Source organism: Diplotaxodon limnothrissa, linkage group LG15 (genome assembly GCF_057381915.1).
Source record: "Diplotaxodon limnothrissa isolate DT_005_m linkage group LG15, D_limnothrissa_male_GT1.1, whole genome shotgun sequence".
NCBI classification, from domain to species: domain Eukaryota; kingdom Metazoa; phylum Chordata; class Actinopteri; order Cichliformes; family Cichlidae; genus Diplotaxodon; species Diplotaxodon limnothrissa.
In genome coordinates, this window is record NC_140610.1 from 35,680,994 (window position 1) to 35,695,160 (window position 14,167).

Consider the following 14,167-nt stretch of genomic DNA (forward strand, 5'->3'; position numbering starts at 1 on the left):
AGGCTGGGTATATTAGGATAGACCACAGAGAAGGATCATGGATGTAGTGATGGGCATGTGTGACTGAAGAGGATGCTAGAGATCTGATCTGATTAAGATATAGGCAACCTAACTTCTTCATAATATTGTGAGTTGTGACCCGTGTTTTGTGATGGTGAGTCACAATCATGTAGATGTCATTAACAATAGAGTGGAGCCTCGTGGTAATAACTGTGACAGGCCTTTCATGGTCATTGTACCAACATGTCAATTACAAGGTTTCAATAGGAGTGAGTACTGAATGGAAAAGCACAAACATCACTTGTACTTCTTTTATTTCAAAGCCTTTCCTTTACAAAGCCAGGATTACTTACTGTAACAGTGCTTTGTTAATGAAGCTGAAGAGCATACCTTTCAGAGGATACTCCCAAAACACAGGTAGAGCACACACTGATATTAAAAAAAAAGAAAAAAAAAGAAAGTACTTTTTGAGGTAGCCACAAGGACAGCATCAGTACTACATCTCTGACCTGACCCACTGAGAATTAGTAAGGCCTTTTCATAAAACACATACCCAACAGCAAGGCACAGGAGGGAGTTTGGGGTCAGAGGTCACCTCATGTAAATTTGAGGCTTTAACTTTTGTGAGAAGAAATTCTGTTCTTACACAACTCTTTTTTTTTTTTTTTAAACTTCTCTGCACACACAAAGTCACAAGGTAAAATATCAGCACCTAAAACAACATCAGAGATTTCTGAAACACCACAACCAAGAAATGAGCTGTGATAAAAAAGTTTAGGTCTGAGATGGAATTCAGTTATGTTCAGCTCCGTGCTTCACTTTGTGATGTACAGAACAGCATTAAAACAAAATACAAAGCTAAAAACGGCAATTTACGCAAATTTAATGGCACCAACTTGCTTAATTATTACTGAAGCACTACACAGTGTCAGGTATTATGACATAGATACAGTGGTGTGAAAAAGTGTTTGTCCCCTTCCTGATTTCCAAGTGTTTTACATATTTGTTATACTTGTCACCTATTAAACCAAGATAACCTGAGTAAATGCAAAATGCAGTTTTTACATGATGATTTCACTGATTAAGAGAGAGAAATTATCCAAAAGTAGTTGCCCTATGTGTTAATCATGAATTTACTGCGATTAACCACATTTTTTGGAAAGCTGAGTTCAGTTTCACTAAATAGACTCCGGCCTGACTACTGGCAGACCTGTTGAATCAAAAAAAATCCTTAACTATAATCTGTCTGACAAAGTGAAGCAGGTTAAAATATCTCAAAAAGCAACACATCATGCCACAATCTAAAGAAACACCTGAGCAATAAAGTCTGGGAAGGAATGCAAAGCCATGTCTAAGGCTGTGGGCCTCCAGTGAACCACAGTGAAAGTCATTATGTCATATGGAGTAGACTTGGAACAGTGGTGACGTTTCCCAGGAGTGACTGGCCCACCAAAATGACTCCAAGTGAACAGCAAGGACTCATCCAGGAGGTCACAATAGAATCCAGAATAAAATTAAAGAATCACAGACTTGTCTAGTTAAGGCCACAGCTCATGATTCAACAATAAGAACCAGACTGGGCAAAAATGGCATCCATGGGAGAGTTCCAGGAGAAAACTACTGCTGACCAAAAACAAGAGAAAGACTCATCTCACATCTGCCAAAAACATCTTGATCATCCCCAAGAGAGCTAGGAAAATGTTCTGTGCAGCATTTCAGAAAAGGAACATCATACCAACAGTAAAATATGGTGGTGGGCTGTTTTGGTGCCTCTGGGTCTGGAAGACTCGCTGTGCTAAATGAAACCAGGAATTCTGCCGTCTGCCAAAACATCCTGAAGGAGAATGTCCGGCCATCTGCTTGTGACCTTAAGCTGAAGCGCACTTGGGTTCTGAAGCAGGACAATGATCCAAAACACACCAGCAAGTCCAACTCTGAATGGCTTTGGAGTGGCCTAGGCAAAGTTAAAAAAGCAGTTTCTGCTCTAAAACCCTCCAGTGTGGTTGAATTACAACAATTCTATAAAGATGAGTGGGACAAAACTCCTCCACAGCACTGTAAAAGTCTCATTGCCAGTTATTGCAAACGCTTGATTGCAGTTGTTTCTAGTAATGGTGGCCCAAACAGTTACTAGGTTTGGGTGGCAATCACTTTTCCCACACAGGGCCATGTAGGTTCCCCTAAATAATAAACACTTTCATTTAGAAACTGCATCTTGCATTTACTTGGGTCATCTATGCCTAATATTTAAATTTGTCTGATGATCTGAAACATTTAAGTGTGACAAACATACAAAAAAAAAAAGGAAGCGAGCAAACACGTTTTCACACCACTGCAGATCTATCGTTGGGGCATGAACACTGTATTTAGCAGTATATAAATGATTACAGGCCAAAATTACTTGAACTGAAGCTGTGTTAGGTGTAGGCAGTCAGATTCTCAGGAGCCAGGGAGTGATCGAGATGACAAAACACAACACAATCCAATTTTTTTTTTAAAAAAAGAAAAAAAGAGCATTTACTCTGGGAGTGTTACTGCCATCGCCATGCATTCCTGCTCTACGTCATAATCACCGTGAGGAAAAGGGTTGACAATGGAGGTCTAGAAAGCTACACAAGTTAAAGTGACAGAAAATAAAAACAAAACAGAAGCTTTCACATTGCTTGAGAAATGCTGTCCAAATTCCAGATCAAGTAAAACTGAAATACACAAGAAAAGAAAGAAACCAAGTGCTACAGAAAAGACAGGAGGCCCAATTCTGACTGAAAGCCAAGTCCAACTTCATCAAATCAGATTCTCAGATAAAATAAGCAGCTACACCTGATTTAATGACAGGAACGACAGAAAGTTAATCAAGGAAACAGTTAGAGCTGCACAACCACAAAAGAATGATTTCCAAAAGGTTTAAGATAAAATATGCAATGTCAAAGCCAGCAGGCATCCTCAGACACAAATCACAGCAAGTGTCACTATTTCACCATCCAGTGAGTCTGGGAGAGTCATGCCCAAAGTGCGCTTTAACAACAAGGCTACATGATATGAACTACTTCACTCTATATAACTCATCTGTTACAGTTTAAAACAGACTTTCTACAGTTAAAATCCAGTTGTGCAGCCTTGATGTATGACATAATTATCCCACTGAATCAATGAATGAGATCTGTGAAGTAACATTGCACATCCCGGGGCCAGATCTCAGTGGGGGTGGGGGGTGGAAAGAAGGGGGTGTTTCTGTCAGAACTGGGTCGACAAACTGGGGAAATGTGAGCTGGAACCAACCCGTTCCCTGATTTAAATAACCTTTGTCAAAGAAGGCAAATTTACAACTTCTTATAAAGAAAAAGGACTCAAGAAAACAATTCAATATAAATGAGAAAAGCACAGATAAGCTTTAGAATACAGAGAGGAGAATATGTGAAGGAAAATAAAATGAGCAGTTTACTGCTGGATGTTTCATATTAATCCATAATGCAGACTTTTATGTGTGCTACGTGAAACCTATTGTGACCAAGTAAGAAAAAAAAAATCAGAGAAAGAACCATTATGATTACAGTTTCCCCCAAATGTGTCTTCTATAATAATTTTAATAACCCTACCCCTATAAGGTGCATTATTAGGAGTCACATTTGGGGTTACAGGTTATAATATCTGCCACATTAGAGACCACTTGCTGCGTCCGCATGTGAACAACACAAGCAGCATTTTGCTCCTGTGTTTATCTGGTTTTTCCTCACATTTTGCTCCAATGTCAGAATGCTTCCAGTTCTTTTAAAGCTTACGTTACAATGAGACTGTAACAGAATCAGGCCTAGCAAAGCAAGAAGCAAAGAAGCAAGACAAACTTTGAAAGCAGATTATACTGTGAAGTGTCATTATTACCAATTAAAGATACAGTTTAAAAAAAGGGGGGGGGGGGGGGGGGAGGTTTGGCTACTTGTGATTAAGTGCAATTTCTCTTGTGTGGTAAGAGCTGGAGAGGCTAGTTGGTATATGGAGGTCACTTAGTGGAAGTGTTGTTGGCAGTGAATCTTCCCCTCAGCTTGGTCCATAAGCTCCAGCATCTCCTGGATGACGGCCTGCAGTGCACGACCCAGGTCTTCTTTACTGTAAGGCTTTCCAAGAGGAGGCACATGAATAAAGGCAGAGCGGCCGTGGCTCAGGTACAGAGAGGTGTAGTAGGTAAAATCACAGAGATACCTGTCAAAGAAGGGAGCACGGTATTTAATAAATGAAGAGACTGACTCCATAACACAAACAAACAATAAAACAGCATTTCCATGACGCAAACTCGCCTCTCAGCTGAGCCACTCAACTGTGCACATACCTTCAAAGGGCCCTGATCACTACCTGTCACACTGAAGCATTGTTATGTCACTGCTAGACCTTGACAGCAGTAAACATATTTTGCCTTTTCCCAAAGGCCAAACTGCATAACGTGACTACTGTTTATATCATTACTATAGCCTGACAGCTGTCAGTATATCAGAAACACTGCTGTTTGTGGCCTAGCAGAACAATTTCAGGCTGCCTCTGAAATCTAAAGCTTAAAGCTTCAGTCAAAACTTCTAGATTCAACTAAGACAGACTTTACTTCAAGTAAAGCATCAGTTTAGCAGCTTAAGTGCATTTATCACTGCAACTAGCAACTAGCTAATTTGTCAGCCTAGTGTAGAAACTTTCAAAAAGCCTAAATTCAAACCATGAGAAAATATAAAAATAAACTCCAGAAAGCTCAGATTCAAGTCAAAGTTCTCTGTCTGTTCATCACTGGGAACTTTGTTTTCGATCTCTCATTATAGTAAAAATAGTGATTACAGTTTCTTTCAAACATTTGCCTCAAAAAACAAAAAAAAATATTAGTCAGGCTCCAAAAATTGAACTTCAGCAGAAAATGCTGATAAGGTCTCAGTATTTACAATCATAGCAACATATCTGTGCCGAGTTCTGAGCTAGCCATCTCTATTTAAAAGTACCGCCATGTGAGCAGTACATGCAACAGTTGGACGGATAAAGATACACAACTTGGTAAAAGAGAAAAAACACATTAAATAATGACCTCCCGGCATCTCTGGAGACAGACACGGCTACTCCCAGCCCTGATGCATTCACTCTTTTGCAGACCGATTCCATGTCAATGATCGAGTTGATGCAGTCTGGGCCTCCAACAACGCAGCACTGTGAATCGGGGCAGAAGCTGCTGTTGTCCAGGCCCTTGTAACCATGATTTCTTCCACACTTCTCCAGCGTGACAGTTGTGGCCATACCTGAAACTCCAACATGAACTACCAACTGTCCAACAAAGAAAACAATAAAAACACAAAGTCAGAATGACTAGACTATTGTAGGCTTCCCTTACACCTGAGGCATCCATGCTCTCGAAACAGGGCCTAGGATTATTTTACTGAAACAAAAAAAAGCAAGGAAACTCAAGATAAAAGCTCAAGCAGAATTTTACAATGTAGCCCCTTCATAGCGAGCTTTTAACAAAGGCACTTTCAAGCCCATAATTCATTGTATTGTTCATCGGGGCTTCTAACTCTTAAAGCAGCGGTCCCCGACCCCCGGACCAGTTGTTTGGTACCGGGCCGCAAGAGTTGAGGCTCGGGTGTGAAATTCATGATTTTAGTTTTTAGCACTATTTTTTTTTTTTTTTTAATAGTTTTTATGGTTAAGTCTGTGTCCCTGGGTCTTTTCCCGTGTGTTACGAATACATCTTTTTTGGTACTGGTACTGGTTTTATTTTGTTGTATTTATCTGCAACACCTTAAAGGCCGGTCCGTGAAAATACTGTTGGACATAAACCGGTCCGTGGCGCAAAAAAAGGTTGGGGGACGGCAGTCTTAAAGCGCAATAATGCTGTCAGGTTAAATTAGGCTCTCCTCTTACCAGTGGATGATACTGCTTCCATAATGAAGGAACCAAACTCTGGACTTGTTGGTACTCAACAGGAACCTCGTGTACATGCAGATTCACATCACTGCCCAGCCCGAGCTTCTTCAGTTCCTGTCAGAGTAAAATTAAAACCTGAAGTTTAGAAATCATTCCACATGTTGAAACATCAGTTTCAGCTTCTTCAGTTAAATTTAGATAATTTACAAAACTTGCAGTAGATAAGCCATGAAATGCATTCGTCATGCGGCGCTACGCGCTGTGGCGACCCCTTGTGAATAAAAGAGCAGCTGAAAGTAGTTTTACAGGATACTGTAGGCTGCCTCCTTTGCCTATGCTCTTATCATTTTTACTTCATGCTCACTGACATCACTGACTTCATGCTCTCTTAATGCTTTGCCATTCCCAAATGGTATAATTTTACAGTCAACTTGGCAAACAGAATGAACAAATACTTCAACCCCAAACTCAGGCTTCTTCAAAAGCAAAATCAAGAAATAAAATATGCCAAACACCGACTTCACATATAAAAACAAACAAATCTGTATCAAATTCAAAGCCAGTAACCCAACAGCTCCCCCAGTCTCCCTGCAGGACAAATAGCCCTGGACACTGACCTCCCAGCTGTATTGAAAGGAGGCTTATTTGACCACGTCTGTAACCCTGCCACAATGTGCCCTTTTGTTTGCCTTTAATATCCTTATCAAGTCCGTCTAGACACCCTGACAACCACCATCATCCCCCCCCACAAAACCTCTGACTAACACTGCTACATAGTACGAAGCCGGCTGTCAGCATCGCAGAACTGCCGCACAAACATCTTCCAAGTGTCAGCAAAAACCACATGACAACCTTCAAGACTTTTGAAAAGCATTTTTGGAGCTAGTATAAATAAATAAATAAATAAATAAATAAATAAATAAATAAATAAATAAATAAAAATAACACCGTCACACACTTTAACTGTATGGCACATTAACTTGTATCAAATAGACTTTTCCAAAAGTCATTTAAGTGTAAATACCAATTCTGCAAATTATTACCTCTTTATTAGATGCTAAAAAAATGAAACAAACAAACAAAGAAAGCCAATAAATACCTGTACTGCTACCCAGCTAGCGTTGACAGTGTGCTCTCCAAATGGCCCGAAACCTGCAAAAGATGTCAGCTGCTGAATTAATGTGGATTATGTTTGTGGTGTCTGCAAAAACAGACTTTTTTATAAGATTTATTTATTTGTTTAAATGCTTCTACTGATATGACCTTAAAGGTAGTTTCTAATGGAAAAAGGGGGCCGTTAAAGATTTGGGTTGACTGAAATGCTGATTTGCAATATAAAGGTATACATTTCGTCTTTTATGTCAAATGCAACATCCTTTTCAGTAGCATGACTGAGATGTAATTACCTGTTGTTTGAAATTATAAACTGTTGTTTTGAAGAATGCACCTCATTATTAATAAAATAAAGACCCGCTGATGCACAACTGCAAATGAAAAACGGTAAAATCTCAGCAGCCCATGGAAATTCACTCGGGGCTGTTTATATAAGGCTCTACCACGGATTCCCCCGCCCCACTGTCTATCCTAGGGTCACTGGGTCCCTGGGGGTTGGGTGGAGAGGGGATCAGTCAGTCTGACAGGCTGATGAAAAGGAGCAGAGTGAGGGGCCGGCAGCTGCCAGCCAGCCTGCTATTGTGAAGGTGCTGTTCCCAGGCAATCTACACTTCTCCTATCAGCTGGGGAGACACGTTTCTGCACCCCTTTGTGTCTATAAACAGCAAATTAATGTGTCTGTTCTGCCAAACGTCACCATTTAACACTGCTGTTTGCACTAACGAAAATATGTTCATATAGCTGGACTTGAAATTGCATCGGAGTGTGATTTAGATAAACAAATATGTGCATACACAGTACTTGTTATATTAACAAGTATTATAAATTGGTGATTATTACATAGGGATGTAACTTTGAATCGCAAGTGATGCAAAATAAGTTTTCTGAAATACAACACAGAGACTGGTTGATGAACAGCAGCTCTAAGTCTACACTAGATTACCATAATGCAAAATAATGAGACTAAACAGGATGAACTAGCATAAAGAAACTCATTCAATAACTTATCAATAGTGGAACCTAGTCACCATCTGGGAATAGGATATGTATTTTTAGCCACAGATCTATAAAGGCATCACACACAACAACTGGACAGAGGAAGATACGAATAATTCAAAGCAATAAAGAATAAAAAACAATAATTTAGGCTAAACGGTTCATTATTAAAATCTCTCTGTATTGTGTTTTCACCTTTATCTTTTGTTCATCTATCTATATTTTGTCGATTACTGACATAACTCCTATGATATCAGTTTTTTTAAACTGAAATAATTTCAATAATGTCCCAAGTCACAACTAACAACATCTAATATTTATGAAAATATATGCATTATTACCTTTGCTGCCATATGGTATTGTGCTCAGTATTAGTGACTAATACTTCAGATGAACACGAGCTATTTGAAAGCATTTAGAAACAAATATGATACCGTAGCCATAGAGCAAAACAAATGTGTAGACAACACAAAAGGCGCTTGTTTTTGGAGGAGTAATTTGTTTACTGTCTGCGGCCTTTCAGCTGAAGTCATCTAAAACAATGGTGAGACCACCGAACCGGCCTGTAGCGTCAATAATGCATCCCCCCCCAAAACTCTAAAGGGTCAAAACTCCCACAAAACAACTCGTTCCTTTCTGTACAGTTGCAACAGAGTGGAGCAGGAACGACCTGACGCCATTAATGGAGCAGCTTTAGTCTCCTCAACTTTTCCTCAACAGACAAAAGAGACAACGACAGCGGATAAAAGAGCCCAAACCTGTAACGACCACAGCCCGTTTACTGTTATCCATCTCCCGTCCCGTTCACGAGGAACCGTTGCCTCTTTTTCTCGGTCTTTACTTTGAACAGGGTTAGAACGAGAGTCTACCCCGCAGAGCTGACGGCTCCTTCTCCCACACACAGACCAAACCGGAGGTACTCCCTCCTTCCGCAGGCAGCCTAAGACGTGACGTGATTACGTCAGCAAACCCCCCGAAAAGCTACAAAAATGTATACAAAGGCAGTATACATTTTTGAAAGATTTTTTTAAATTGCTCATTTATTTATTTGTTTAATTGAAAAATATAAATCCATTCATTGCCTGCGCTGAAGATGTAACTTCAAAAATGAATATTATTTTCATTTTCTATTAAACTATTTACATTACTGTGCAAAGGTCTTGAGCTACCCGTTTTTCTTTATATTTTGCAAGTAAAATGGGAAATAGGTGCAGATATATATCGAAGCATGTGCAAACATACATGAAAATACAGAATATAAAGCAAAAAACAGAGTCTATACAATTCTAACCAGCATGAAAGTCAATATTTACCTTTATTCTTTTATTCTTCAACACAACTTGAACTCTATTAAGCTTTCTCGTGACCTTTTTTAATATGGCTGTTTTATACTTAAATGATATAGGTCAGTGTAAGTGGTATAAGAAAGAAAGAAAAAAACAAAAAGCATTTCTCTGAAAATGGTCAACTATTAGGATGGACTGTAAATGAGTTAAAAAGCAATGAATTTCTAAGGAAAAACTTTGAAAGACCTTCAGAAAGCCTGGAGAGCTGTTGCTAATAACTGCTTTAAAATAAGAAGAAAGTGGTTATGGTTGTATTCTACATTATAATGATGAACAATGTGTTGAACTCAGTGTGTTTTTGGCTGTTGACCTGCTTTTGGATTTCATGTAAATCCTGTGTCTCATATCTGAAAACTTTTCAGTTATTTGGATCATTCGCCTCCATTTCCCAGTGTATTTGTTGACTTTAACGATCAGTAGTTTCAAACAATTGGTAAGGGACTAAAAATGTAAGAAGAAAGAAGAATAAAATTCTTTAAATAACTAATCTAACTGTTTGCTCACCACCAGAACGCCATACAGTCTCCGGTTATCAGTTTTAAAATCTGGGAGAAAACATGGTTCAGATAAAGGGGATTCTCTGCTAAATTAAACACCCACTAGTAAACTATCTTTATAAATAAAACAAAATAAGTATACCTTAAGTATATCTTGGGAATAGGAGAGATGCAGCTAAAATAAAATAAAAAATGCAATTTTAATATTTGATCTGATTATTTTGATGATATTTTTTACTTTACTTATTCTTATTCCTATCCCTTTAAAGTGGCAAACACGAAAAGAGATGCACATTTTAATCTTCGCACCTTTCATTTGTGCTCATTTGATATTGGAAATGCGTGTTTCTGACAGTAGGGGGCAGCATCATATAATACAGCCATGAATGCGCCTCGCCACACCGGAAGACAAAGAGTAAAAGTAGGTGGGAAAATCGTGTTAGCAAGTAAGACACTAAAAGAAAAAAAGAAACAATCAAGAAACCATCAAAATGGTGAGTTGTTAAAACTTTTATTCTCTTCAGTGGCGCTGAGTGCTAGATTTTCAGCTAGCATTTTCAGTGCTAGCAGCATCGCCTTGCCTCTCTATACTCGGTCCGTTAGCTATGGGAAGTTAGCTTAGCAGCTAAATTAAGCATCGTTTACGTAAACTAGTCGTTTTTAATAAGCATATATATCCAGACTTAACACACAGCTTTGGAAAGCTTTTAGGTCGTGCTCCACTTGCTGAGGCGGGGATTTATTATCTCGTTTAGCTCCATACTCTTGCAGCTGTAAGGTTACTGACAGTTCAGTGGAGTCGGTGAGTAAACGACGTAGACATAAAGGCACTCTTAAAAAACCTGAACATAAAATCACCTTCATGTCTTTACGCCAAACACCGCGGCTATGGAGACGTTTTCTCTGGAATAAAACACTCCTGGCTGTTTTATGCACTCTCGCTTCAGTGCTCACTTCGGTAAATGCTGTTGATTACACATCTTTTGCCATGTTTGACCTGCTTCTCTGTTGTTTTGCAGCTTCCCCTGTCTCTGCTGAAGACTGCCCAGAACCACCCTATGGTGAGACTAACCTGGACCGTGTATACAATTTTATATAACAGGCTGTAAAATAATAATAGTCATGAGGAGAGAAAGTGACATCTCAAGATTTCTTACATGTAGAAAGCAGTGAATTGTAAATGTGTGAGCAGAAAATGATTCAGGTTTCTTTTGAAATTTATACTGTATATAATTGTGGATTCAGCTCTGACTGTCTCATTTTATTTTGCTAAACTATCGCCCGTCCTAATTTCTTTTTAGAACTTTAATTGGCACAAGTTCAGTTTAGTTTTTGTAGTGAGTATTGAAACTTTTAATACAGCTGTGAATTCTGAAAACATTGTAAGACAAGCTTTCCCCCCTCGTCTTTTCTCTCTGTAGTTGGTGGAGCTGAAGAATGGAGAGACGTACAACGGTCACCTGGTCAGTTGTGATAACTGGATGAACATCAACCTGAGAGAAGTCATCTGCACATCCAGGGTAACACTGACCTTGCTCTTACATTAAACTCTAGATTAATGACTGATGGTTAAAAAAGACAGTTTTCAGTGATTACTTGAAGCTTTCATTGTTGTGTGCAGAGTTATATTAAGGCTGAGTAAGTTATTTACACTTTTTGGTGGATACACCTGCTGGCTGTCTGCGCTCTGGTGTTTGTGCACAGCCCTGCTTTTCTCTAACTGTTCCAAAAACACTGATTTGGACTGAGCCACACATTAGTCTAGATAAATAGGTACAGGGAATTTTGAATGGAATGAGAGTGAACTTTTGGATTTTTTTCCCCCCCTTTTGCTGTAAATACACTACTAAAGTATTGTTTCAGTACAGATATTTCTATATATGTAGCTGTTCGGTCTTATGAGAGAGTGCTTTTTTTTTTTTTTTTTTTTTTTAAATCTTGAGTTAATTGTTAAGCCAATTTGATGAACCGAAAGCCCCACTCCACCTCTCACAGGATGGAGATAAGTTCTGGAGAATGCCTGAGTGCTACATCCGAGGAAGCACCATCAAATATCTACGAATCCCAGATGAAATCATCGATATGGTGAAGGAGGAGGTGGTGTCGAAGGGGCGTGGACGTGGAGGCGCCCAGCAGAACAAACAGCAGGGCAAAGGAAGAGGAGCAGGTGGCCGAGGTGAGAGGAAGCAGCTTTTGTTGTTCGTGCTGGATGTCTTAATAAACATGGGAGAGTACTGAGTATCGTTTCCACATTTCTGTCAGTTCTTTCCAGAGTGTTCATAAGTTAACAAATTTACACCTGATAAGTGTAAAAATAAATTATCTAAGTTCAACTTTAATTTCACTGAGGTTAAAAAATTATCGAATCCCTAACCAATCTAGGAACCCATGACTATTATCGTAATCATAGCTGAAATTTCTGACAGCTTCTACCACATACAATTATGCAGGATTTGACCAACAGGAGCCTCATAACTTTTTCTTATAAGTGTTTCATTTAAAGTCTTTTCATATCTACTACCTTCTTTTTTTTGTTCACATGAGAGGATTTTGGCTGCTTCACATCAAAACCTGATGATTTGTAAAAGATATCAAACAGATCTTTCCAGTTGGGCAGCACGGTGGTGTGGTAGTTAAAAATGTGGCCTCTCAGAATAAAGGTCCTGGGTTTGATTGCATTGTGGTTTCTGTAGGCCCCCAAATCTGCTCGCAAAGTTGGACATCCACAAATATTTTGGGGATTTGAAGGATCTATGTTAACTTAAGATGCACTCTTGAAAGTCCGTACTGCTAGAGCAGTAGTACCAGATATTTCCCTATTTCCCTAGACCTAGCTAAGGTACTTTTCTTAGAAAATGAAGTTTTGATTCCCAAGTGCATCTTTCACCCCCGATTTTCTTTTTCCTCTGACAAACCTGTGATAGTCAGGTGTGAGGCATTTCCAGTTATTAAACATATATTGGTCTTTACTTGGTGTTGGTGGCAGGTTCTTTATAACTTTAAATTTTTTCTGTTTTCAATGTCATATACCAATTCTCCTTAACTGCATTATTAATTCTATTTTTTTTTTTTCTATCAATTTTAAATATTAAGATTTGGTCATGTTTACAGGGGAATGGGGATACTTTCTGTTACCTGCTCTAACACAGACTTTCTCTTGTATCTTCTCTGTAGGTCTGTTTGGCAGCCGTGGCCGAGGGATGACTGGCCCCGGTCGGGGTCAGCAGCAGCAGCAGCAGCAGCAGCAGTCGGATAAGAAACCAGGAAAACCACAGGGAATGAAGAACCAGCACTGAAGGACGACGCTGCACCTCTGACAACATCCTGTTAATCAGTGATTCTTCCTTCGGCACATGAAGAAAAAAAGTCTCTGTGGTGTGTTTTTTCTGCTGTGATCTTTGTTAGGACTGATTGTCACAGAAATCTCACTGTGAGACGTTAAGAGAAGCCGTGCTTTTGCACTGAATTTTGTTTTTTAACATCTGGAAGTTGATATTAACATTTTTTTATGAAAATGCCAGTGTATCGGCCAGAGCTGGCAGACTCCTCCTTTAGCATCAGTTTGTATATCGTTATAACAAGAACATTTTGTATCATAAACCACATTATCTAAATTCCACTTTGCATCTGTTGGTACACTGGGAAAATGTTTTTACTTTTAGTTTTTGACGGTTGTCTCCTCAGGTGTGGTTTTCATGGTGTAGTGGCCCATCTTCTGTTGCAAGAATACTTTGTTTTCCTCGTTGTTTGTGAAGTTTTGTGGTTTGAGACCTTTCTTCTTTTTTTGTCTGCTTGCTCCGCTGTGGGGTCAGTCACAGCAGGTGAACAGCAGACTGATAACCAGGAGACACAAATTCAGTCCCTGTAAATTAACACTTCTGTTAAAACGTTTGTAAGACAACCAGTTAGGATATACAGACAAAAAGATTCTCATATTCTTAAGTCTGAAATGGATAGAGTCCAACATGTGACGTGTTGGTTGGGTTTCATTTTATTTTTGTAACAAAAGACGATATTGTAATTTATTTACAGGAGAACATGAGAATAAAACAGCTTTTGTTAAAGGAGTTGTAATTATTAAGTACTCATGTCTGAGTCTCAGTTTGCTGTTCAGGGTCTTGTTCAATATTGTGGTGAATTAAGTGGTGCTGATATCAAGCTTTTCTAGTCTGAACAGTCAAAGTGCATTAATTCATACACTGATTTATTCTGTGCCTTTTGGGGCTTTTAAAGTAATGGACACACACACACATTCTGAGCCATAGGCACCACCACCTAGATATATACAGGTGAAACTCTAAAAATTAGAATATCATGCAAAAGTTC

At 39.0% G+C, this 14,167-nt stretch overlaps 2 protein-coding genes across 2 annotated transcripts; one reads left to right on the plus strand and one right to left on the minus strand.

Annotated features, from left to right (window-relative positions):
* Positions 1–315: 315 nt before the first annotated feature.
* LOC146617879 (pyroglutamyl-peptidase 1-like) lies at positions 316–8,887 on the minus strand. Its single transcript, XM_085372147.1, has 5 exons — positions 8,757–8,887; positions 6,989–7,041; positions 5,887–6,003; positions 5,057–5,289; positions 316–4,197 (listed from the first exon to the last, which is right to left on the minus strand). Exons 1-5 carry the CDS (start codon positions 8,788–8,790, stop codon positions 4,002–4,004), a joined length of 633 nt encoding a protein of 210 aa, XP_085228273.1. The 5' UTR covers positions 8,791–8,887; the 3' UTR covers positions 316–4,001.
* Positions 8,888–10,247: 1,360 nt separating this feature from the next.
* On the plus strand, positions 10,248–13,900 carry lsm4 (LSM4 homolog, U6 small nuclear RNA and mRNA degradation associated). Its single transcript, XM_085372784.1, has 5 exons — positions 10,248–10,335; positions 10,861–10,902; positions 11,263–11,361; positions 11,837–12,017; positions 13,016–13,900. Exons 1-5 carry the CDS (start codon positions 10,333–10,335, stop codon positions 13,135–13,137), a joined length of 447 nt encoding a protein of 148 aa, XP_085228910.1. The 5' UTR covers positions 10,248–10,332; the 3' UTR covers positions 13,138–13,900.
* The last annotated feature ends 267 nt before the right edge of the window (positions 13,901–14,167 follow it).